The sequence below is a fragment of the Vicia villosa genome, linkage group LG4 (genome assembly GCF_029867415.1).
Source record: "Vicia villosa cultivar HV-30 ecotype Madison, WI linkage group LG4, Vvil1.0, whole genome shotgun sequence".
NCBI classification, from domain to species: Eukaryota; Viridiplantae; Streptophyta; class Magnoliopsida; order Fabales; family Fabaceae; genus Vicia; species Vicia villosa.
This window is the reverse complement of record NC_081183.1, coordinates 145,522,485-145,548,119: the sequence shown is the minus strand read 5'-3', so window position 1 is coordinate 145,548,119 and position 25,635 is coordinate 145,522,485. Positions and strand designations below refer to the sequence as shown.

General features: G+C 35.8%; 1 protein-coding gene across 25 annotated transcripts; it reads left to right on the top strand.

Annotated features, from left to right (window-relative positions):
* Positions 1-21,826: 21,826 nt before the first annotated feature.
* Positions 21,827-25,635, top strand: LOC131595399 (retinoblastoma-related protein-like). 25 transcript variants are annotated; one of them, XR_009281862.1, is made up of 9 exons: positions 21,831-22,126; positions 22,269-22,331; positions 22,487-23,611; positions 23,691-23,747; positions 23,870-24,149; positions 24,626-24,677; positions 24,785-24,807; positions 24,887-24,940; positions 25,235-25,635. XR_009281862.1 is itself a non-coding variant. In XM_058867742.1 (2 exons), exons 1-2 carry the CDS (start codon positions 24,797-24,799, stop codon positions 25,478-25,480), a joined length of 390 nt encoding a protein of 129 aa, XP_058723725.1. In that variant the 5' UTR covers positions 24,785-24,796; the 3' UTR covers positions 25,481-25,635. The 25 variants fall into 25 exon arrangements, 1 of the variants encoding a protein (XP_058723725.1); XR_009281868.1 differs by having other exon boundaries at positions 21,829-22,126; positions 23,870-24,677; positions 25,245-25,635; XR_009281852.1 differs by lacking the exon at positions 24,785-24,807 and having other exon boundaries at positions 21,830-22,126; positions 22,487-23,404; positions 23,546-23,611; positions 23,870-24,677; positions 24,808-24,940.

The window sequence follows — 25,635 nt, the reverse complement described above, 5'->3', positions numbered from 1 at the left end:
TAAACAATAAAATAAATGGAGAATTATGATATAGATTGATGGTCATGAGTAACAGTTACCAAAATAATGAGTAAATAAATTGCTAAGAATGTCAATATAAGCAATGATTTCCTTATAGAAAACGTAATTGAATATGATATAGGGTAGTGCGGAGTGCACGCTCGTCGAGCCAAACGTGTAATTGAATATGAATAATAGAAACCGGGTTCCAAGGGGCATAGCCCCTGGCGGGGTGCGGGGCAGCGCCCCGTTCGAAAAATTTGTTTGAATAGTTGCACCCTTTCCCAACGGACATAACAATTCGTTTGAATAGTTGCACCCGTTCCCAATGGACATAACAATTCGTTTGAATAGTTGCACCCGTTCCCAACAGACATAACTGTTTTCCGAAAAGGTGTGTCTGTTCGTTTCTATTATTGGTCTCCTATATAAGGAGTCTTTTGGTCTTGATTATATATACGAATTTACATACTTCTTCTCTACATTCTGATTTGTTCTCTATTGTCAGAAACAGATTGTTCTTCAAGAATGATCCCCGCAAAGATTTCGTGAACCTAGACAAGAATAGGGTCGAAATACTTTGTTCGGAAAGTGAACAAACACGATTCTTGAAGATATCCAGGATTATCATACTATTTCTCTAACAAACGAACAAAGTAATATTCTGATAATCATGGCTGCAGGAGGAAGCACCGTCAAGGAGATGACTAAGAGTTTCGGAAAATTGGACAAATTTCAAGGACAATTTACATATGGTGAACACACGAAAAATTTACATCATAAACCAGGTACGTTTTATTATTTCTTATAGAAATTAAAGTTCCATAAATTATAATATCAAGATCGACGTCATGAATCCGGAATTTCTTTTGTATATATGAAAATTGCTTACGAACGGCCTGGAATTTTCATTGCAAACGGAATTTTCATTGCAAACGAGTTCTTCTGGAAGACTATATTGATTTTCTAAGTTGATATATGATATTTATTTTAGAATATTTAATAAAACCCATCAATTTGAGGAACATTATAGATTTATTTATATTAAAGAATAATCCTCTAAAAACCATGTGTATCCAGTTCTTTGAAAAAAGTTCAAGTAGTAACATTTTGATAGCCTCGAGTAATGAATGATTCATAATTACGGTGCATATACATATCATAATTTGTTGCGGAAATTTTGAAAAGGTATATTTTACATTCACAAGTACTTGGATAGAGGTATTTATTTTGAACCAATGTGTTGTTTCGTTGTAAATAAAATAATAATAATAAAATTTAAATAAGAAAACATATAAAGGTTTATTATCAGGTGCAGACATTGGGTTCTAACTTTTTCCAAGATTTGTTATTTAATAAGGAGATTGGTTCTATCATGGAAAATAATACTTGGGTATTATCTGATTTACCACCAGGCTGCAAACCATTGGGTTGCAAATGGATCTTCAAAAAGAAGATGAAAGTCGATGGTACAATTGACAAGTTTAAAGTTAGATTAGTTATCCAAGGCTTCAGACAAAAAGAAGGGATTGATTATTTCGATACCTATGCTCCAGTTGCCCGTATCACTACGTTTAGATTGTTGATTGCCTTGGCGGCTATTCATAATCTAGTGATTCATCAAATGGATGTCAAAACAGCATTTCTGAATGGTGATTTGGAAGAAGAAGTGTATATGAAGCAACCTGAAGGTTTTGTAATGCCTGGTAATGAGCATAAAGTGTGTAAGCTAGTTAAGTCGTTGTATGGGCTGAAACAAGCTCCGAAGCAGTGGCATCAAAAGTTTGATGAGGTTGTTTTGTCTAATGGTTTCATTCTAAACCAAGCTAACAAATGTGTATATAAAAAATTTGATACATCCGGTAAAGGAGTTTTCATTTGTCTATATGTTGATGACATGTTGATCTTTGGCACCGACCAAAATCAAGTTGATAAAACAAAGAATTTCTTGTCGTCAAAGTTCTCCATGAAAGATATGGGAGAAGCGGACGTTATTCTTGGTATTAAGATTAAACGGGAGAATAAGGGGATTGTAATTACGCAATCTCATTACATTGAGAAAATACTCAAGAAGTTCAATTATGAAAATTGTTCTCCAGTAAGTACTCCCATGGATCCAGGAGAAAAGCTTATGCCAAATACAGGTAAACTTGTGGATCAACTCGAATACTCAAGAGCTATAGGCTCTTTGATGTATGCTATCATTAGCACTAGACCGGATATTGCTTATGCGGTTGGAAAGTTGAGCAGATTTACTAGTAATCCTAGTAGACATCATTGGCATGCAATAACAACTAGGGTATTCAAGTACTTGAAGGGTACTATGGATTATGGATTGTCATATATGGGATTTCCTTCGGTGTTAGAGGGTTATTCGGATGCTAGTTGGATAAATAATGTTGAAGATTCATCCTCTACAAGTGGATGGGTGTTCTTGCTTGGGGGAGGTGCCGTCTCATGGGCTTCCAAGAAGCAAACATGTATAAATAGTTCCACAATGGAATCTGAGTTTGTAGCATTAGCTGCTCCTGGTAAAGAAGCAGAATGGCTAAGGAACTTGGTATATGAGATTCCGATATGGCCTAAACCGATATCACCAATTACTATCCGTTGCGATAGTAGTGCTACACTGGCTAAAGCATATAGTCAAATATACAATGGAAAGTCTAGACATTTGGGTATTAGACATAGTATGATTAGGGAATTAATCATGAATGGGGTGATATCTATTGAGTTTGTTCGGTCGCAACAAAACTTAGCTGACCACTTGACGAAGGGGTTAGCAAGAGACTTAGTGAAGAAGTCGGTAATTGGGATGGGATTAAAGTCCATTTAAATCTATTAGTTATGGTATACCCAATTCCCTTCTAATACAATGTTAGAAGCATAATTCAATGTGGAAAGATCATAGTTAAAGATTGGAGCAATTGTGTTTATCTTCCCAAGGTATGTGCTCAGACCTGCAAGTGATGGCTAGGTTGAAGTATATCTTCTTAATGGTTCTTTTGAAAAATTGCAAATGCAGGTGCAAGATTAAAAGGATCACCTATGTGAGCATGAAGTTTTGCCGCTTCAAGAAGCTTGGACTTAGCTTCCTATATGCTTATTAATGGATAAGGACACATGGCTTGTAAAGTGTCAAGTATGAATAGTAGAGTATTGTAAGAAACATATGTGTACTATATCTTTAGATATTCAAATGGATTGACGGGTTCAATCATTATGACACCCCGATTTTCGAATATTTGAAATGTGTATATGTACTAAGATGAAAATTCAATCGTAAGACATTTTCTTCTATGCATTTATTTGATCGTTATACCTGTAAGTAAATCAAGGATTATACTAAAATGGGGGGAGTTTGTTGGTGATTTTAGTATCATCAATGTATTTTGGTAGTAATGTGATTTACTTTAGGCCAATGCAATTATGCGTTAAGTTTGAAACGAGTTAGGGTAGTGCGGAGTGCACGCTCGTCGAGCCAAACGTGTAATTGAATATGAATAATAGAAACCGGGTTCCAAGGGGCGTAGCCCCTGGCAGGGTGCGAGGCAGCGCCCCGTTCGAAAAATTTGTTTGAATAGTTGCACCCTTTCCCAACGGACATAACAATTCGTTTGAATAGTTGCATCCGTTCCCAACGGACATAACAATTCGTTTGAATAGTTGCACCCGTTCCCAACAGACATAACTGTTTTCCGAAAAGGTGTGTCTGTTCGTTTCTATTATTGGTCTCCTATATAAGGAGTCTTTTGGTCTCGATTATATATACGAAATTACATACTTCCTCTCTACATTCTGATATGTTCTCTATTGTCAGAAACAAATTGTTCTTCAAGAATTATCCCCGCAAAGATTTCGTGAACCCAGACAAGAATAGGGTCGAAATACTTTGTTCGGAAAGTGAACAAACACGATTCTTGAAGATATCCAGAATTATCATACTATTTCTCTAACAATATATATATATATATATATATATATATATATATATATATATATATATATATATATATATATATATACTTGAAATTTCATATATTTTTATACTTTCAATTTAAATATAGAAAATTAAAAGAGAACTCAAATATATATTAGCATAATTCTCCATTAATCTTTGTCAATCCAAAATTCAATCTTATAATAAAATGTGATTTAACAACTCACTTTTTTCTCGATAAAAATGTGATTCAACCTGAAAAATTCAAAAAATAATTAAATTATAACTATTCAAATCACATATATGAGAAAATAAAATTGAAGTATTAAAGGTAAGAAGGAAAATAAAAGCCTTAAAAATTACAAAAATTTCTTATTCTTCCTTTAACTATATGAAGGAGAAAGTAAATTCAAATAATATATTACACCAATTTATAAATAGCCTTGTAAATTCAAAAATATGAAGGAGAAAGTTTTATAAGGAGAAATGAAAAAAGAGAATGAGATTGATGATCATTTCTTTAGGTATTTATAATGAACGCATGGATCTTAAATTAAATAAATATTAATGGGATAGTTAAAATTGCACATTAAAGTATATCTTTTTATATTCTTAACTGAAAAATTAAAGTAATTATTTTTGTAAAGCAAATAAGTGGACACAAATTTTTATATCAATACATTTATATATTTTAAAAATTTATTAGTCAACCAATTATTTATAAAAATTGTAACTGATAAATAATAAATATTGCACAAAGGACCTATTAAAATAGTACTTAATGGTATCTTTAATGAATATAAAAAACTAAAAAAAACTAATAATAGGAAGTTATGGAATAGAAAAAACTTACGTATTATATGTTTAGAATAATTCAAACCAAAATAGGTTATTACTCTTAAAATTATATTATATTGTCTTTATAATAAGGATATGTACATTTATATAAAAATACCTAATTTTTAATATCTTTGCTTAATAAAAATGTGACAGAAAAAAAGACCAAAAGATATAGTATATGAAATAATATTATTATAATTTTATTTAGTATAACAAAGACTATTATAATTTTATATTATATTAGAATATTTTTTGACTAAAATTAGTTTGAAATATTGTTTTCAGTATTTGAAACTTAATTATGAATAACTTTATAAATTATTTTTATAATTTATATATTTTTTAATCTTAAAAAAAATGCAAGGGAAATTAAGACAACAAATAAATTATATCAAAATTTATTATCATTTATATTATACTTTTACCAATGTCATTTTATAATTTTCATAATATTATATTTTACATATAAATTTGTGTGTAGGTAATCATTTAAAAAATAATTAAATATTAAATAATTAAAAAATAATTATTTATTAACATTGTAGCAATAATGAAATAATGTAACTTTCATGAATTAGAGGTTTTGAAGATTTTTTGAAATGAGCTTATATTTAGTTAATGAGTAATCAAATTAATAGTACTTTATGGTATCTTTAATGAATATAAAAAAGCTAAAAAAAAACTACTAATAATAGAAAGTTATGGAATAGAAAAAACTTATGATATATTTATAATAATACAAATAAAAAATATATTATTACTCTTAAAATTATATTATATTGTCTTTATAATGAGGATATGTACATTTATATAGAAATACCTAATTTTTAATATATGTGCTTAATAAAAATGTGACGGAATATAAGACCAAAAAATGTAGTATATAAAATATTATTATAATTTTATTTAGTATAACAAAGACTATTATAATTTTATATTATATTAGAATATTTTTGACTAAAATATGTTTAAAATATTGTTTTCAATATTTAAACTTAATTATGAATAAATTTATAAATTATTTTTATAGTTTTATATATTTTTTAATCAATTTATATATATATATATATATATATATATATATATATATATATATATATATATTACCTAAAATTATATTGTCCTCATAATAAGAATATAATTTCTTTATTAATTTTTTAATAGGAATAAAAATGTTACATATTAAATTTTCAAGAAGTCGTGTATTTAATTATTGAGTTATAATACTATAAAAGTAAAAAATAATTTAACTATTTATTTCAAAATATTATAATATAAATAGTTAATTAATATTAGAAATTTTAAGAGATTGACACGTCAGCATTAGTGTTATATTAGAATGACACATCATTGTTAGGTTTAGGGTTGTTGCAAAAGTTGTCATCATGACAACCTTGCATTTAGATTAAGTAGATTAAGATGTTGAATACATATACTTTTCCCATGATTTTGATTGATAAGTTATATGTTTTTTGTTGAAAACATAAAATCCTCCCCTACCGAAAAATGCAATAGTTCTTGGCCTTCCAAATTTTTATATGGTTTCTTAGATTATATATCTACTAAACCAATGGAATTTTTTCGTCTTTTTCAGGTTCTCATTCCTCTGCATATCTGTTTTATAATATGTACGATTTTGATTTTGATTTTGATTTTGATTTTGATTTTTGGTTTTTGGTTTTTGGTTTTGATTTTGATTTGCCAAATCCAGTGAATTATATTTTCTTCTTGCAGCCTTTTAAGCATCACTAACACTTCTTCTTCATATATGTTTTTCAAGATGTACTTTTTTTGTTATTCCATCTGTTTGTTGCTGCAAGTTTTTTGTAATTCGAAGACCGAATTTGTTCCCTCTTCCATGTCTTCGCGTGACTCTACACCACTGATGAGTCCCTTTGTTTATATTTTTCAATTTTAATCTATTTGTTGTTCTTGAAGGGTTTTACAATTTTTTTCTTCTAAATCCATCAATTTTGTTATTTCGTTTTAGGGTATGAAGCTCTATGAAGCCCTAACCCATGGCTAAGCAAGGAAGGGGGATAAGCAAGGAAGGTGAAGGATGGGAAACTCCCAAAGTTGGCAATTTGGTTCACGGTACCTCTAAGCAAGGAAGGTGAAGGATGGAAAACTCCCAAAGTTGGCGATTTGGTTCACGGTACCTCTAAGCAAGGAAGGTGAAGGATGGGAAACTCCCAAAGTTGGCGATTTGGTTCACGGTACCTCTGGATTATAGTTCTTTCTAATTTTTTATTTCTGTTTTTATTTCTTATTATTTTAATTTAACATCGCTAAGCCTAAAATGTAGGCCGGAGTACAACCGAGTTTTTATTTTGAATTCTATTTTCTTTTTTATAATTTTAATTGGATTTGTTGTATTTTTAGATCATTGAGGTGAAAGAAAATTATCAGAAATTGCGGTTTGTCCACAATCTACTGTTTCATTTCTTCTATGGAAATCGTGGTTTGTCCATAATCTACTGTTTCATTTCTTTTATGGAAATCGCGGTTCGCCCACAATCTATTCATGTGAAAATGTTTGTGTGATTGTTATGTTTGGTAGCAACGATCTATTAGGATTGTTTTTTTGGAATATTTGATTTTGATTATTATTTTAAAACTACATTGAGAATATTTTGAGGTTTATGAATTATAATTTTTTGATTTGTTTATTTTGAGGTTTATGAAATTATAAATTTTTGATTTGTTTTTTTGGCATTTAGTTATTGTGAGATATTGGATCGAACTCTAGTATGGTCGAAGGGTAGCTCCTTGGTTCGACAGGATTAAGCATGAAGTCGAAGGTTGTTCACATGCTTGTGTCAAAGATGCTAGGGTTGTTAGCATGTTAAATTAGGTTTAGTGTTTAAACCCTAATTTGTTAAGTTAGCTTGTTTATTAAGTTGGCTTGTGTAATGGGCCTTGGGGGAAAAACCCTTTAGTTAGTATGTTAGGTTTTATTATAAATAGCATACTAGTCTCTCATCATTGCAACACAACAAATCCTGATTTAGGGTGAGAGAGGTTATTTGTTATTCTTGTAAACTTATAATCTTGTTTTCTAAGAGAAAGTAAAAGAATAGCAGTTATAACCAATTCTTGTGTTCTTCTCTTTCCTAATTCCCTATTATATTTTGAACTTGACATCGTCTTTCACAACAAATTGGTGCGGTGAGCGTGGAGAAGATGCCTTCAACAAAGTATGAGATTGAAAAATTCATCGGAGTGAATGATTTCGGTCTGTGGCGCTTGAAGATGAAATCCCTACTGGTTCATCAGGGTTGCTTGGAAGCATTGAAGGGAGAGGCAGCCATGAATGCAGAATTGACGGCAGTGGAGAAGACGAATATGATCAAGAAAGCACACAGCGCAATTTTGTTGAGCCTTGGTGATAAGGTTCTCCGGCAGGTATCAAAGGAGACGACGGCATCAGGGTTATGGGTGAAACTTGAAAGTTTGTATATGACCAAATTGCCGGTAAATCGACTCTACCTGAAGCAAGCTTTGTATTCATTCAAGATGATTGAAGACAAAGTGTTGGCTGAGCAGTTGGATATGTTCAACAAGCTGATTCTTGATCTTGAAAATATTGATGTAAAGATCGATGATGAAGATCAAGCGCTGTTACTATTGTGCACTTTGCCTTGATCACATGCTCACTTCAAAGAAACTCTCCTGTATGGAAGGGAGTCCCTGTCCATTGAAGAAGTTCAATCAGCCCTGTATTTAAAGGATTTGAACAAACGAAAGGGGCAAAAACCTTCGACTGTTGGTGAAGGTTTAGCTGTTAAAGGAAAATTCTTGCGAAAGGATGGTAAGTTCGACAAGAAGAAGGGCAAAAGCCAATCGAAGTCTTATAGTGGCGAAGCATCTGGTATTCGATGCTATCATTGTAAGAAGGAGGGCCAAACGAGAAAGGTGTGCCCTGAACGCCCGAAAGATCATGGAGGTAAGGATAATGGCAATGCAGCCATTGTTCACGATGATTTTGAATCATCTGATGTTCTTGTGGTTTCAAGCAGTGACTCAAGAAGAGAGTGGATTATGGATTCAGGTTGCACTTGGCATATGACTCCTAACAAAGACTTGTTCGAGGAATTATGTGATCAAGATGGTGGATCAGTATTGCTGGGAAACAACAAGGCTTACAATATTGTAGGTATTGGATATGTAAGATTCAAGCTCCATGATGAGTCAATAAGGTTGTTGACTGAAGTCAGGTATGTTCCTGATTTGAAGAGAAATCTGCTTTCTTTTGGTGAATTCGACAAGAAAGGATATGTTTTCCAAGGAGAGAAAAGTATTCTAAAAGTCATGAAGGGTTCGAAGGAAGTCTTGAGAGGCGTGAAGAAATAAGGCTTGTATACCCTTGAGGCTGAAGTTGTAAGTGGTTCGACAAATGTTGCATCCACGAAACCATTGTCGAAGACAGAAATCTGGCACATGAGATTGGGCCATGTCAGTGAAAGGGGTCTGGTCGAATTAGGGAAACAAAATCTGCTTGGTGGAGACAAAGTCGAAAAGCTGAAGTTTTGTGAACCCTGTGTATTTGAAAAATCTTGCAGAGTGAAGTTCAACAAAGGCAAACAAAGAACACATGGATCCCTTGATTACATCCATGCTGATCTTTGGGGGCCTGCAAGGTGTCCATCATATTCAAGAGCAAGGTACTTTCTATCCATAGTTGATGATTATTCCAGGAAGTTATGGGTATTCATCCAGAAGACTAAGGATGAAACTTTTGAGAATTTCAAAAGTTGGAAGACTCTGGTAAAAAATCAGACAGGCAAGAAGGTCAAGAGGTTGAGAATCGATAATGGCCTTGAATTTTGCAATGAAGCGTTCAACAGCTTTTGTGCTGACTTTGGCATTGCAAGGCACAGAACTACTACAGGTACTCCACAACAAAATGGTCTGGCTGAAAGGTTTAATCGAACTATTTTGGAGAGAGTCAGATGCATGATGACTAGTGCGGGGTTAACGAAGGTGTTCTGGGCTGAGGCTGTTTCGACAGCAACATATCTGATAAATAGATGTCCTTCGACAGCGTTAGATATGAAGACACCTGAATACGTTTGGTCAGGACATCCACCAGATCTCGACAGACTGAGAGTATTTGGCTGCGTAGCCTATGCTTACATTAGGCAAGACAAAGTCGAACCTAGAGCTCTGAAATGCATGTTAATGGGATACCTTGAAGGAGTCAAAGCTTATAACCTATGGTGCCTAGAGCCAGGTCATATGAGGTGTATCACCAGTCGAGATATAGTTTTCAATGAAGCTGAAATGGCTTTTAAGAAAACTGATGATGTTGGTCGAAGTACATAAACATCTGACGAAGAGCTAGAATAGGTAGAGATTCCTGTTGAGGTGGAGCATGTTGATGCTGAATTGCATATCCCAGATGAAGTCGAAGAAGAAACAGAAGATGCTGAGGATGAGGAAACTATCGATGACTACCTATTGTCGAGAGATAGGTCGAGAAGAGTCATCAAGGCACCTCAGAGACTTGGGTATGAAGATCTTATAGCTTATGCCTTAATCTCTGCAAGTGAGGTTCTAGACGAAGAACCTAGAAACTATAAGGAAGTTATGAGGAGTCGAAATGAGACTGAATGGCTGAAGGCCATGGATGATGAGATGAAATCTCTTCATGATAATCATACTTGGGAACTGATCAAGAAACCTTCTGGGGCAAGGTTAGCCAGCTGTAAATGAATTTTCAAAGTTAAGGAAGGAATTGAAGGAGTGACGTTGAAAAAATACAAGGTAAGGTTAGTTGTAAGGGGTTTCACTCAAAAATAAGGTGTTGACTTCAGTGATGTGTTTTCTCCTATTGTGAAGCATAGGTCCATTCGAATGTTATTTGCCATGGTGGCACAGTTTGACCTAGAACTGGAACAGATGGATGTGAAGACTGCGTTCTTGTATGGTGATCTGGATGAAACGATCCTGATGAGGCAACCTGAAGGGTATGTCGAAAAGGGGAAGAAAGATTATGTGTGTGTTAGGTGCCAAATTGTGTTAATATTTAGTTTAATTAATGGCACCTTTCGACCGTTTTTATCGAATATTCGTACAATTCCCTGAAGTTTTAGATAATTATTTATAATTATTAATTTTAAGCTTTCTTTTAATGATAATATGTGTTTTAGTTGTGATCTTGTAGGTTTTAGCCATTTTTGGGAAGTTTGGAGCTTGTTTTGGCCTTCATTGGAGAGTGCTGGGCAGAAGATAGCGCGCGTCGCGCGGAGATCTGGACGCGTCGCGCCCTGGGCAAGATATTTTGGAGCTTCCAAACCAGAGAGTTGCGCGCGTCGCGCGCATTGGCGGTTTATATTTCTTAAGTGTATTGGCGCGAAGCGCGCTGGAGGGCGCGACGCGCCCTAGACAGAAAACTGTTTTACTATATAAGGAGTAATTCTGATATTTGATCTTCTTCTTGACATTCTTAAGAGCTCTTGGAACCCTAACTACTGTAGCAAGTGAAGAATTGGAGATTCGAAGCTTTGATCGTCGATTAATCGCCGTAGATGCTTGTTGATCTTCATCCTTTCCTTCTTGAGCAAGCTACCATTTTCATGGATAGCTAAATCTCTTTTGTATCAAGATAAGATGTAATCTTCCTAGCCTTTGTTATGTTTTTCTTGTGAATATACTATGTATGAACAAGTGATGATCAATATAGATGGTTTAGTTTGTTTATTAAAGCTTTTCTTTGGTATAAGTGTTTGAGACATCAATGTTTGTATCTAGACTTAACTTTATCATCTATCAAACTATAAATTTCAGACATGGATTTAGCGTTTGATGTTTACTTAGTATCGGTTTTAAAAACGTTATTCGTATTGTTTAAACGGTGGAGAAATCGTCGGTTAAACAATACGGTAAATCTAACTATATCGTTGCGGACACGGACGATATAGGCGTCGATACATAATTATATTGATCGTTACCGAGTTCATATACATATATTTATAAGGAGACATACAAATTTAGGTTGATGAAATCAAATCTTGATACATTTTCTTTAACTTAGAACTTTCATTAATTTACTCTTTGCTACTAAATTGATTGAATGAACTTTTGCAAACTCAAAACTAAAGTAACATTAACTCAAGACAAAATAGGCTATAGAACGGCGGTGATATCGCAATAATCCCTGTGGATACGATATAAACGAAAAGTACACCACAATACTCTTTCAACAAAATGGCGCCGTTGCCGGGGATTGTTGTTTAGATATTGCAAGCATTGCAATAGTTTGTTTTGTATTGAGTCTTATAATTAATATCTTGTTTCTAAATTTATTTTCCTTGTGTTTGTTAATTTGCTTGTTAGTTTTTCAGATTACAGTTTATGCGAGGACGTATACCTGCAGATCAACTCCTTTTTGATCCTGAGATTGAGAGGACTGCTCGTAGAGAGAATAGCAAAACTCGTAGGAGGAGACAACTAGCTAGGGAAAGAAGACAACGACAAGAAGCATCTTCTTCTTCAATTCCGGTTGAAAACTTGGTTGAGGAAGAAATGGCTGCGGATCCTAATGTTCCAGCTCGAGGGCCTTGTGTTAATAGCCCTCGACTCAATGCACAATTTGCTCGTGATCAAGCCAATGGAAGAAACTCCGAGATGAAAACGGGGTTACTTCAATTACTCTATCAGAATCCTTTCACAGGAGCAGATCACGAGGATCCTTTTACTCATCTAACAAAGTTCTATGAGATCGCCGGAACCATTGGTGCTCCGGAAGCCGAAGAAGAACAGGTGTTCAGGAGACTCTTTCCTCATTCCTTAATTGGAAAAGCTAAGGAATGGTACCTTGATCAACCAAATAATGTCATGACAAATTGGAACGAGTTAGAAGAGAAGTTCTTGGATCGATTCTTTCCTCACAATAGGTTCATGGAAGCGAAAACTTCTATTGCGGTGTTCTCTCAAGGTTCGAATGAATCTCTCAATGAAGCATGGGAGAGGTTCAAGTCCATGGTTAGAAAATGCAAAGGTCATGGGTTTGATGAATTGTCTCAAATCCATATCTTTAGGAATGGACTCCAAACTCAACCAAAAACTCTTTTAGATGCTACCGCGGGTGGTTCGTTGATGTCAAAAACAGCTGCGAAGCAATTGCTATCATTGATAGGATGGCTTTGAATGATCATCAAGGGCAACACAACCGTAGTGCATCGCAAAGAAAACCTGGAGTTCTTGAATTGAATACTAGTGATGCAATACTTGCTCAAAACAAGTTATTGACACAACAAGTAGAATTGCTCACTCAACAAATGTCAAAACTCCCTCAGCAAATCAAAGAGATACATGGGATCCCTTCTAAAAATCAACAGGTGATGTGTTGTGAATTGTGTAGGGGTGACCATCAAACTGGTTTTTGTCCTCCACCGGGTGAAGAGGTGAACTATGTTGCAAATCCGAATCAAGGCTATGGTGGGAGACAACAACAACCTTACAACAATAACCAAGGTTACCAACAAAGAGGTAATCAAGGTTATCAAGGATGGAGGCCGGATGCGGGTCCATCGAATCGTCAAAATCCTTATCAAGGTGGTTACAATCAACAACCTTAGCAAACAAAGCTTTCAATCGAGGACACTCTTAGCCAATTCATGCAATTGCAAATTGCAAGCCAAAAGAGTACGGATGCCGCCATAAAGAACCTTGAAACTCAAGTCGGGCAGTTGTCAAAGCAACTTGCCGATCAAAACAAAGTTCCTTTTCCGGCTACTACACAAGAAAATCCTCGTGAGCACTGTAAGTCAATTCTAACTCGTAGCGGTAGAAATATTGATATGGGTGTAGGAGAGATAGTTGAGGAGGAAATTGTTGAGAGTTAAAAAGATAGGGTGATCGAAGTAGAAAAAAATGTTGAGGGTGATGTAGTTGAAAATGAGAAAGAGAAAGAATTAGTGAAAAAAGAAACTCTTGAGAAAGTTGTAGAAAAAGAGAGAAAAAAATTGAGTGTGAGTGAAAAAGGGAAGATGAAAGAAGACTCAATTCATGTGAAGAAATTACCTTACCCTCCCGGTCCGTCAAAGAAAGAAGATGCAAAGCATTATGCCCGGTTCTTGGACATCTTTAGCAAGTTGCAAATCAATGTTCCTTTTTCCGAAGCATTAGAGAAAATGCCGATGTACTCTAAGTTTATCAAAGACATCATCACTAAGAAGAGAAGATTCTTGGATCCGGAGGTAGTCACTGTGAGCTCTTGTTGTAATGCGTTAATTCAACGCACTACACCGATTAAATCAAATGATCCTGGGTGGGTAACGTTGCCGGTGTCTATTGGAAATGTTCAAATAGGCAAAGGATTGGTGGATACCGGCTCTAGCATTAATTTGATCCCATTGTCTATGGTGAGAAGGTTAGGAATTAATGACTTGAAGCCGACTAGAATGACGTTATCATTAGCGGATAAATCCACAGCTCATCCTCATGGAGTTGCGGAAGACTTGCTTGTCAAGGTTGACAAATTTTGGTTTCCTGTTGATTTTGTTGTCATAGACATGGAAGAAGATCCTGATATACCATTGATCTTAGGAAGGCCTTTTATGAAGACGGCCCGAATGATGATAGATATTGATGATGGCTTAATGAAATTAAGGTACCAAGATGAAGAATTATGTCTTGATCTCTTTGAATCCATCAAGCATCCGAGTGATGATGATGATTGTTTTAGAATCGATGCTACCGAAAGGGCTATTATGAAAGTGGAGAATAAAATGCACTTGTCGAATCCTCTTGAGAAGACTTTAATGGAAGCTCTTGAAGTTCTCACCAAAGATCAAGAGAAAGAGATTGAAGATTGCTTGAGAAATTTAAAGGCTTGTGATGAGATGAATCCATTTGAAACTCAAATTGAAGAGTTGAAGGATGAACCTAAAGTTGAAGAGCAAAAGGTGGAGTTGAATGTGTTACCGTCTCACTTGAAATACGTGTTTCTCGGTGACAATTCTACTAAGCCGGTTATCATTAATAACAGTTTGTCTAGCAAGGAAGAGCATCGATTGAAGGAAGTATTGATAAAGAATCAAGAAGCAATAGGATGGGTTTTATCCGATTTGAAGGGTATTAGTCCGGCCTATTGTATGCATAAGATTATGTTAGAAGATGATTTTCGGCCCGTGGCACAACCTCAAAGGCGATTAAATCCAACCATGAAAGAAGTTGTTAAAAAAGAGGTTGTGAAGTTATTAGAGGCGGGGATGATTTATCCCATCTCCGATAGCGAATGGGTGAGTCCGGTGCATGTGGTTCCTAAGAAGGGTGGATTGACGGTTGTGAGAAATGAGAAGAACGAGTTGATTCCTTCGAGAGCGGTGACCGGGTGGCGTATGTGTATTGATTATAGGAGGTTGAACCAAGCAACAAGAAAAGATCACTTTCCATTACCTTTTATGGATCAAATGCTAGAGAGGTTAGCCGGAAGAAACTTCTACTGTTTCCTGGATGGTTATTCAGGATACAATCAAATATCAGTGAATCCGGCGGACCACGAGAAAACTGCCTTTACATGTCCTTTTGGCGTTTTTGCATACCGAAGAATGCCATTTGGACTATGTAATGCTCCCGCAACATTTCAAAGGTGCATGCAAGCTATCTTCTCAGATTTGATCGAGAAAAGCATCGAGGTGTTCATGGATGATTTTTCTATGTACGGGTCGTCATTTGACTTGTGCTTGAAAAACCTTGATGTGGTGATGGAAAGATGTATTGAAACAAATTTGGTTCTCAACTGGGAGAAGTGCACTTTCATGGTAACGGATGGGATTGTTCTTGGCCACAAGGTATCTTCAAAGGGGCTTGAGGTCGATCCGGCAAAAATCGAGGTTATTGAGAAGCTTCCCCCACCGGTGAATGTGAAAGGCATAAGGAGCTTTTTGGGACATGCTGGGTTCTATAGAAGATTCATCAAGGATTTCTCCAAGGTCGCAAAGCCTTTGAGTAATTTGCTCAACAAAGGTATGGAATTTAATTTTGATGAATCATGTCTAAAAGCTTTCTTAGAACTCAAAGAGAGTTTGACCACCACACCCATAATTGTCGCCCCTAATTGGTCGCTTGAGTTTGAACTCATGTGCGATGCTAGTGACTATGCGGTTGGTGCGGTCTTAGGCCAAAGGAAGAACAAACAATTTCATGCTATACATTATGCGAGCAAAGTTTTAAATGAGGCACAGGTTAACTATGCCACTACCGAAAAAGAATTGCTCGCAATTGTATTTGCATTGGAAAATTTTCGTTCTTACCTCATTGGTTCTAAAGTGGTGTGTTATACTGATCATCCCGCAATCAAATATCTTCTCACCAAGCCTGATTCAAAACAGCGGCTTATTCGGTGGATTCTTTTGCTTTAAGAATTTGATCTTGAAGTAAGAGATAAGAAAGGTACAGAAAATTTGATTGCGGATCATTTATCTCGGTTAGTGAATACCGAGGTGACAAACAATGAAAAAGAAGTGAGGGAAGAATTCCCTGATGAGAAACTGTACATGGTACAAGAAGTTAGATCCTGGTTCGCGGATATGGCTAACCACAAAGCATCCGGCTGGATACCGGAGGATCTAACTTGGAATCAAAGAAAAAAGTTTTTGAACGATGCTAATTTTTATGTTTGGGATGATCCTCACTTGTTTAAGTTGAGCAGTGACAATCTTTTGAGAAGATGTGTCGCGGATGAGGAGACAAAAAGCATTTTGTGGCATTGTCACAATTCGCCTTATGGTGGTCATTTCAATGGTTTACGTACGGCCCCAAAAGTCCTTCAATCGGGATTTTGGTGGCCTACTTTGTTCAAAGATGCTTACCACCATGTTGCCTCATGCGACAGTTGTCAAAGAACTGGTGGAATTGGGAAAAGAGAGGAACTGCCCCTTCAAAGTATTGTAGAAGTAGAAGTATTTGATTGTTGGGGCATTGACTTTGTTGGACCATTACCTTCCTCAATGTCAAATGAATACATCTTGGTAGCTGTGGATTATGTGTCTAAGTGGGTGGAAGCGATTGCTTCACCCAAAGCAGATGGTAAGACCGTGATCAAATTTCTGAAGAAAAATATATTTTCGCGGTTTGGCTCGCCAAGAGTGTTAATTAGTGATGGGGGATCTCATTTCTGTAATGCCCTGCTTGAGAAAGTGTTGGAGCAATATGGAGTAAAGCACAAGGTAGATACTCCATATCACCCACAAACTAATGGGCAAGTTGAGAGGACCAATAGAGAGATTAAGAGAATTCTTGAGAAAACTGTGTCTAGCTCTAGGAAGGATTGGTTAATGAAACTTGATGAAACCTTGTGGGCATATCGGACCGCTTTCAAAGCACCGATCGGTCTTACACCATTCCAAATGGTGTATGGTAAAAGTTGTCACCTTCCCGTAGAATTAGAACATAAGGCATATTGGGCCTTGAAACTCTTAAATTTTGACCAAAAGTTGTGTGGGGAGAGAAGAAAAATCCAACTAAATGAGTTGGAAGAGATGAGATTGCATGCCTATAAGTCTAATTCAATTTACAAGGAAAAGACCAAATTCTATCATGATAGTAAGATTCGAATTAAGGACTTTAAGGTAGGGCAATTAGTTTTACTCTTCAATTCTCGGTTAAGACTTTTTCTGGGAAAGTTGAAGTCAAAATGGTCCGGACCGTTTTTGGTCAAAGATGTGAGAAGACAAGGGGCTATTGTGATAGAGGACCAAAAATCAAACCAAGAGTGGGTAGTTAATGGTCAGAGGTTGAAGGTTTATCGAGGAAGCGATTTTAATCGTGAAATTTGTGTTTTATCGTTTGGCGATCCTTAATTGCCTTTGACCGTCGAGCTGACCGACGTTAAACAAAGCGCTCTTGGGAGGCACCCCAAGTTGTATATATTCGCTTGTATTTGTGTTATTTTTGCAGGTGGGATTTTTGAGTTGTCGTCGAGCCAGAAACGATCTACCGGTATTTTTGGGCGTGCTGAACAATGCAGTTTTTCTGTTGTTTCTGGTGTAGCGCGCGCCGCATTCATATGCGCGCGTCGCGCGCTAGGTGAATTCAAGAACACCTTCCTGGAAGAGATGAGGGCGCGTCGCGCGCTGTACATATTTTTGAAAAAAAAATTGGGCCCACCCATGCTGGGCCCGACCCGGTTTCGTTGGCAGAAGAGTTAGTAGGGTTTTTGGAGGTCTTTGCCTCCATTCAAACCCTTTTTCCTCTTTGTGTCAAGAAAGTTCAAACAAAACACCACCTTGTTCTTGCATTATACTGCATTCCCTCACTATTTTCGTTGCTTAATTGCTATCATCATCAAACGTATGTTCTCTCTTCCCTTCTATTTTCATTAATTTAAGTTTTAGAAGTTTAGGTTTTTAGATTTAGGAATTTTTGATAGATTTTGAAAAACTAGGGTAGAAAACAACCATTTGCTGTATCTTTTGTCTGCTGGAACCCTTAGAAGAGAGGAGAAGCGAGTTCTTCTCTTCTGTTTTGCAGAAAAATGAAGTTTTATTCTGGGTTCCGCAGAGCGCGCGTCGCGCCCTGTTCAGCGCGCGTCGCGCCCTGGGTTCATTTTTGAAATTTTTTTATGTTGTTTGGAGTGTAGATAGGGTCTGTTTGATGATTGATGATGACTGTGGCTTGAATTGTGCTGTTAATTTTTAGCTTATGCTAACTTTGTTTCAATTGTTGTGTGTTTTTGTTTGAATTATAATTGTGCAGGAATGGCACCTTTTTTGAAGAGAAAGAAGACTGGTTCTGGTGAGGGATCTTCCTCACAATCTGGCAGGTTTGATCGGAAGAAGTTTCAAGGTCCGGAGCAAGAGGCGAGGTACCATGAGCTCAAAAGCCGAGTTGTGTGGAGTGAACGCACTGTGGTTCCTATTGACAACGGCCACTTCCAAAGGGCGTGGACTGCTTTGTCTGAAACATGCTGGGACAAGTTGTTCACTCCACCACAATTCTATCAGGTGGAGATTGTCAGAGAGTTCTATGCAAATGCCTTGCCTCCGAGCAGTTGGGTAGGTACTGAAGCTTACCCGTTTAGAACATGGGTGAGAGGTAAGGCCATTGACTTTAGCAAAGAGGCAATTTTTTATTTTCTGGATAACCCTCTTGCTTTGGTAGAAGAGTGTGAGTACCATCCCAGGTTGAATAGAGGAAACTGGGATGTGGAGAGTATTAGGGAAAAGATTTGCAGGCCAGGTTTCACCTATACTCTGACGAAGGCTGGGCTACCTAAGAATTTTACCCGTAGTCAGTTGACGGATGAGGCTCAGTTGGTGACCTCGGTGGTCCTTTATAACATAAGGCCACGAAGTCACACTTCCTCCATCACCATTGATATTGCAGGTCTGGTTCAGGGTATCTTAAATGGTGATAACATTGATGTGTCTAGGATAGTGGCAAATGAGCTGAAAAGGGTCGCCCTGAATGGGACTCTTCATGGAGATGGGGTAAAATGTAGGTTGATTTTTCCTGGTTTAATAATGGGTTTGTGCAGGAAAGCTGGTGTCCGGTTTCCATTTGGGGGTATGATTCCCATGGATGGTATTATCGATGATGTTTTTGCTAACAGGTACTGTTTGCCTGGAGGTCGTCCTTTTGGTGCTCCTGCTAATGCACCTGACCTTCCCGACGCAGCTCGAGCTGTTCCTGTTGCTGCTGCACCGCCTGCTGGTTCTTAGTATGGTGAGGCAAGTGACTGGAACTATCAGATGCACATGGCGCATCAGAGAGCGTTTATGTTTATGCAGGATTCTATCTGGCAGCTTTCTCTGCAGCAGCCTGTTGGTTCCAGGGAAGATTTGTCTGCATATGCTTCATAGCCTGAGGGCAGGCCAGATCCTGAGGAGGGGATGGCTGATGAGGAGGACACTTCTGATGAGGAGTAGATTTTTATGCTTTCTTGTTTTTATGTTTTATTGTTTTTAGTTTTATGTTAGAACTTGTTAGTTATTTTGTTTTAATTTTGTTCCATCCTTTGGATGAGGTACTTTGAAAGGCTAAGTTTACGCCTTTGGATAGTTAACACCGGTTTGGTGTGGTTTTTTTTATTTTATATAAGTTCAGTTTACTTTATTTATCGCATTTTTTTTAGTATTTATATTTAAGATATAATTAATTTTGATAAGTTGTCCTGATGATTAATTAGTTGGAACATGAATTTTTGTTGTCACGATGAATTTGGGTGATGCAACGCAATTTGAGTGGTGATGATATAAGTTGAAAACTGTACGTGCAAGGTACATCCTTTATCGTTTTGTTTATCAAGTACCGTTGATTCTGATGCTTTTAATTATACAAATTAGTTGTCATTAATTTCTGTTGATAAAATTAGTTCAATTGTGAATCACTTTAGCCTAGCTGTAGTTGTGAGGAGACTTTCCACTGTGTAGATATATAATAAATTGTGCTGGATACCAGCAATGTGTGTTTTAACTCGTTTTTATTATGATTAATCTTGCATTTATTATTAAATTGTGTTAAGCATGAAAGTGATCAAGGCGTTTTGTTCTGCACTATGAGAAAAACTTCCAATCCAAATGTAACCTACCCGGTGAGTGTGTGAGTATTTGATAACCACTTTGAGCCGTTTTTGCCAAGATTCAATCCGTATCATTTCCTTGTTTATATTTGCCGATTTTTGATCTGAATCTTGATGATTTTCTTTTAACCTTGAAGAGTACCATGAAATATGGTTAGGAGTGTTTCCTTTTCGCCTTAGAATAGAGAGCATTCGTGATTATGTGGTGGTAATATTCAAGTTGGAGAGAATAAAAAATTTTGGTTGTATTGGTGATGAGAAGAAAATAAGTGATTGCTCAAGAGAAAAAGAAAAAGAAAGAGAGAAAGAAAAAGAAATAGAAAAATAAAAAGAAAAAGAAAAAAGATTTGTATATAGCTAGTTTCCTTTAAATTAAAAAGGTGAACTCTTGAGCAATAAATTTTTGAGATTGGTTGATAAGGATATGTGGATGTAATTGTATTTGAATGCTCTCTTAGGTATTGACCCTTTCGTTTCAATGACCATGAGATATGACACTTCTTTGTTAACCAAGCCAAGCTACAACCCGAAAGTCCTTAGTGATTCATGCTTATATACTTTTTATTTATTCTGTGCTTAGACGAGTTCATAATTAATTCGGTATGTTTGCGTCATTGTATGGTGAGTGTTAGGATCCTCCATTTTTGTTCTCTCAATAGAGATGTGCGTAGGTGTGATTCATTCTTGAACTTCTTTTGCTTGTGGAATTTTTGACATAAAATTTGTATATAGGATTAGCATTGTTGTCATGGTACTTTGATGGAAAATGGTAAGGATTGATCTTTTTGTACTGTTGGAATTTGAACCACTCAATTGTTCTTGTTTCTGCCTGGTTGTTTCATTTGTGAAATTTTGTGTTCTTGGTAATTTATCATTGTTTTGTTTGAGGACAAACAAGAGTTTAAGTTGGGGAGAGTTGTTAGGTGCCAAATTGTGTTAATATTTAGTTTAATTAACGACACCTTTCGACCGTTTTTATCGGATATTCGTACAATTCCCTGAAGTTTTAGATAATTATTTATAATTATTAATTTTAAGCTTTCTTTTAATGATAATATGTGTTTTAGTTGTGATCTTGTAGGTTTTAGCCATTTTTGCACTACTAGAAATTTGGCCTACGGCCACGCTAAAATTTTCCACAGTTCATAAACTGTGGCCACATATATGATTTGGCCATGGTTATCAAAGCGTAGACGTATGTTATAGAATATTGAATCCGGAGTGTAAAACTGTGGCCTGTACTTCAATTACCACGGTTATATAACGGTAGATATTTTAAACCGCAACTAAAAAACCGAGGCCTATAATTTTCAGTTCAAACTGTGGCCAAAACCCCAAAAAAAACCCTCCAAAAGTTCCCTCTTTTTTTTTAGTTTCCCTCTATCTTTTAATATTTTCTTTTCTATTTTTTTTTTTAATTAAAAAAATGAAAGAACAAAAACACCACGTGAACAAAAACACGCACACAGGTCTCTGAATTTCCCCCTTCTTTTTTAGTTTCCCTCTTCTTAATTTTTTTTAATTTTATTTAGGTATAGATTAAAAAAAGAGGGAAAAAAAAGGAAAACGTGAATACAATCGTTTCCACATTCCACATTCCGTTTCTAACCTAATTTCCTCCCCTGCTCCTCAATCGCCGCAGAAGAAGAACAACACCAACAATCGGAGGCACCACCCTAGAAATTCTCCACAACAACAAATCTTCCTTCGAACCCATCGTCTCCGATATCCTCTCCATCAAAACAGATGCTAAACCAAAACAACTCCTTCACGATCTCGTCACTCAAATGTTCCTTCACTTCATCACTCTCCGCCAGGTCCCTAGGGTTTATTCAATTTCACAGTTCATCACTCTCTACTTCTCCGTTTATCTTCTCTTCTCGTGTTCATTGTCTTCTCATGTGCCTCATCGTTTAGGTTTTGTTTTGCAGTTGACCTAATCTATATTTTGTTTTGCAGATTTGATTCCTTTGTTGAGGTACCAACAAAAGCTTCCCGTTGTCGATTATTTGTGCTAACAGGGTAGGGTTTCATTTTTACCCGTATTGTTATAACTGTTGTGTTTCTTAAGGTTACATTTTGTTAAGTTGATTTGAAACCGAGTGGATTAAGGTGAGTAACTAAGTTTGAAGGTCTTGACAATGAGAGTGGTACTGAATAGTGCTTTTTTGTTGCAGGATTGGAAAATAGGTCAAGCTTTTGGATGTTGATATCAGAGTTATTAATCCCGGCCGCTCCGGCCGCTATCCCGGCGCTCCGTAGCGGAGCAGCACCCTGCCGCGCGATATGAAGGGTGCGGAGCAGGAGATGAGAAAGCGGCCGCTTCAGCCGCTATACCGGGTCCCGAGTCGTGGAAAATTCCCGGGCGGAGCGGCTCCGGTTCTTTTTTACCTTTTTTTTACAATTTTCTGGGCAAAATTAACAAAACACCCCTGTGCAAGAGAGAGGTTGAAGAAGAAGTGAAATCTGATTCGTAGAGAGAGTGAGAGTGAGTGAGAGAGGTTGAAGAAGAGTGAATTAGGGTTTCCCAAGATATGATTCATAGACTGAGAATGAGAGAGAGACGCAAAGCGAGAGAGAGGTTGAAGAAGTGAATTAGGGTTGATTGGTTGAAGAAGTGAGATCTGTGCCGCCGTGGAGTTAGAGATAATTAGGTTAACATACTGTATATGTTTTTGACGGGTAGTGGTAGTGTACTAACTAAGTATCAATCTTATTATATATTTATTCAAAAAAATCATATCTTATATTATTTCCTATTTTTTATAACTAATTTTGTATCTATCTATTATCTTAAGAAAATATATAAACAAATTATATATTTTTTGAGTCTATTTATTAAAATTAAATTTAATTTGAATCTTATGTTTTGAATCTTAATTAAGCATTATTCTTTGTTTCACATTATATTTTATGAGTGGTTTATAGATTATTATATAATTATTAGTATACAAAAATTTATCCCGCTATCCGGGATGCCGCTATTCCCACTATTCCCATTCCCGGAGGTTGGCCGCTCCGCTCCGCTATCCGGGATTAACAACTCTGGTTGATATTAATTATTAAAAGATATTTCTTCTTTTTTATGTATATTTGTGAGTATGTTGGGTTTGGTTCTTCAATAGTATGATTCTATTTGCAACTCGGCTAAATCAAAATATTAGACCTATTTGATTGAAGAACCAGATTTATTACTAAACATGCTAGGAAAACTAATATTTTATTTACTTTTTTAGGATGATACAATTACAAAGAAGAATGACAAAGAACCGGAGCTGCATAAAGAGAGATTCAAAAATAAGGTAAAAAACACTAGCATTTCAATTTTCAGACAATGATTATATTGATACTGTAAAGTTTAATATAAATCTTGAATGGCAGAAACATGAAAAACAAGTTTATGTTTCATTGCCGCCTCCTCCACCACCGATAATCGTGGTAATGTATTTTGTATTGGATCTATATTTCCTTTATTTCATTCAATTTGAGTTTATGTTTGTAATCTTAGTTAGTTGGAATGGACATGTATTGGATTAGGCTAATTTGCGTGATATGAGCAGGTCATATTGATCATTCTGCTAGAGTCATGAAAGTGATAACATGGAATAGGTCCTTCAAGGGTGTGTCAAACGGAGAGGGTGCTAAAGATGATTTTGATTCGGAAGAGTATGAGATACATGCCACTGTTTTGGACAAGTTGTTAGCTTGGGAAAAGAAACTCTATGAAAAGGTCAAGGTAGTTGTCATCTTCCAATTTTGTCATTCAAAGTAGTTCCAGTTCTGAACAAGCAGAAGAAGCATGGTGCTAGTGTTGATTCTTTAGGAAAAACTAAAGTGGATGTAAGTCATTTACACACGAGATATATTGTTGTAATTTGTAAGTTGAGTTTATTTTAAGTTGTATTATTTTTTTCACATGTGAGCTATTCACTTGTAATTGTATTTTATGAATGCATGTGCTTTTGATTTTGGTTGGCTTTATGTGATTGGTACAATTAGTTTAATGCTTAGATAGAGTTAATAAAATTGAGTTCATTATAAGCAATGGAGCTTAAGGGAGGTCATATGATGAGTGGTTCCCTGTAGTAGGAGTATATGCCCTGTTTTTTGTCTCACATTGATATGCCCTGTTGATCCGATGGATTCGTTCATCGATGTTCATGAGTTCACTATATGGAATCTTCAACAGGCTCATAGAGAGTTGACTATGTTTGGACTTTCTTATTTAGTTCATGATGCTTTTTAATTGAGCTAATGATTTTGTATATTGTTAAATTTTTTTTGTTTACTATTGTTTTCCAACTTTCTGCACCCAGCTGATAGTAATAATACAAAGCTTCAACAATGGTTGTGCAAGGAGAAAGTCAGGTAGGTTACTTGTATGATATTTCGTAGAAATTTGTCAGGGTGGATATTAGTTTCTTTAAGATTTAGTTGTTTCTGTTTGTAAAGTTTTTCCCTTGATGTGTTTGTAGTAACCGTCTTGCATGTTATTCAGGTATACTTCTCCTTTTTACATGTTATACTTTTTTATGGAGCAGCAAAAAGTTTATAAAACTCAATCTGGACTGTTGCAGACCAAGTGTTCGAGAGCAGGGGCGGCCATTGAATATGTTGTGTTACATTTAAAGGTACTGATTTGTTGTTACTCATAATTCATAAACCTCTCCTTTATCACCATATAATATTATAAAAATATCTTATTGTTATTTTTATATTAAATTATAATGCAAAACTATATACTATATAATGAGTCATATTCAAATGTAGAAAGTTTGGTAGTGGAAGCCATTTCACATTGTTATGTTATGTTGCATTATTTCTTCTGGTGCATCTGATTTATATCTTGTGTTTGTTTAATGTTTATATATTATTAGGTGTTATATATGTGTTCATTCTCAATGTGGTTACCTTTTTTATGACAGAATGAGCTAGCATTGGATGAGAAAAGCTGTAAGGAAACAATGGATCCGTTTGGAGAAACCAAACATCTTCTTGTGGCTAATGTTTCGTCAATGGGAAATGAGACTGTACACATTGAAGAAACGGAACGGTACTGGTTTGCTTTTATCCTATACTCTATCAAGAAACTTACTCAGAAAAACGAGGAGAGTGGGAAGGAAGAGATTGAGAATACCGGTCTTACCTTGTGCCGAATATTGCTTTTCTGACCTTTATCTAAAATTACTACATCCATGTCCTGTGAATTGTACTGATATCTCATGCATTTTTCCCAATTAATTGGTACTGAAATAAGTTTTAGTGATTGGAATTTGAAAATAAAAATTGGGCAAGAACTTAAATTATTTTAGTGATGGTTATTTTA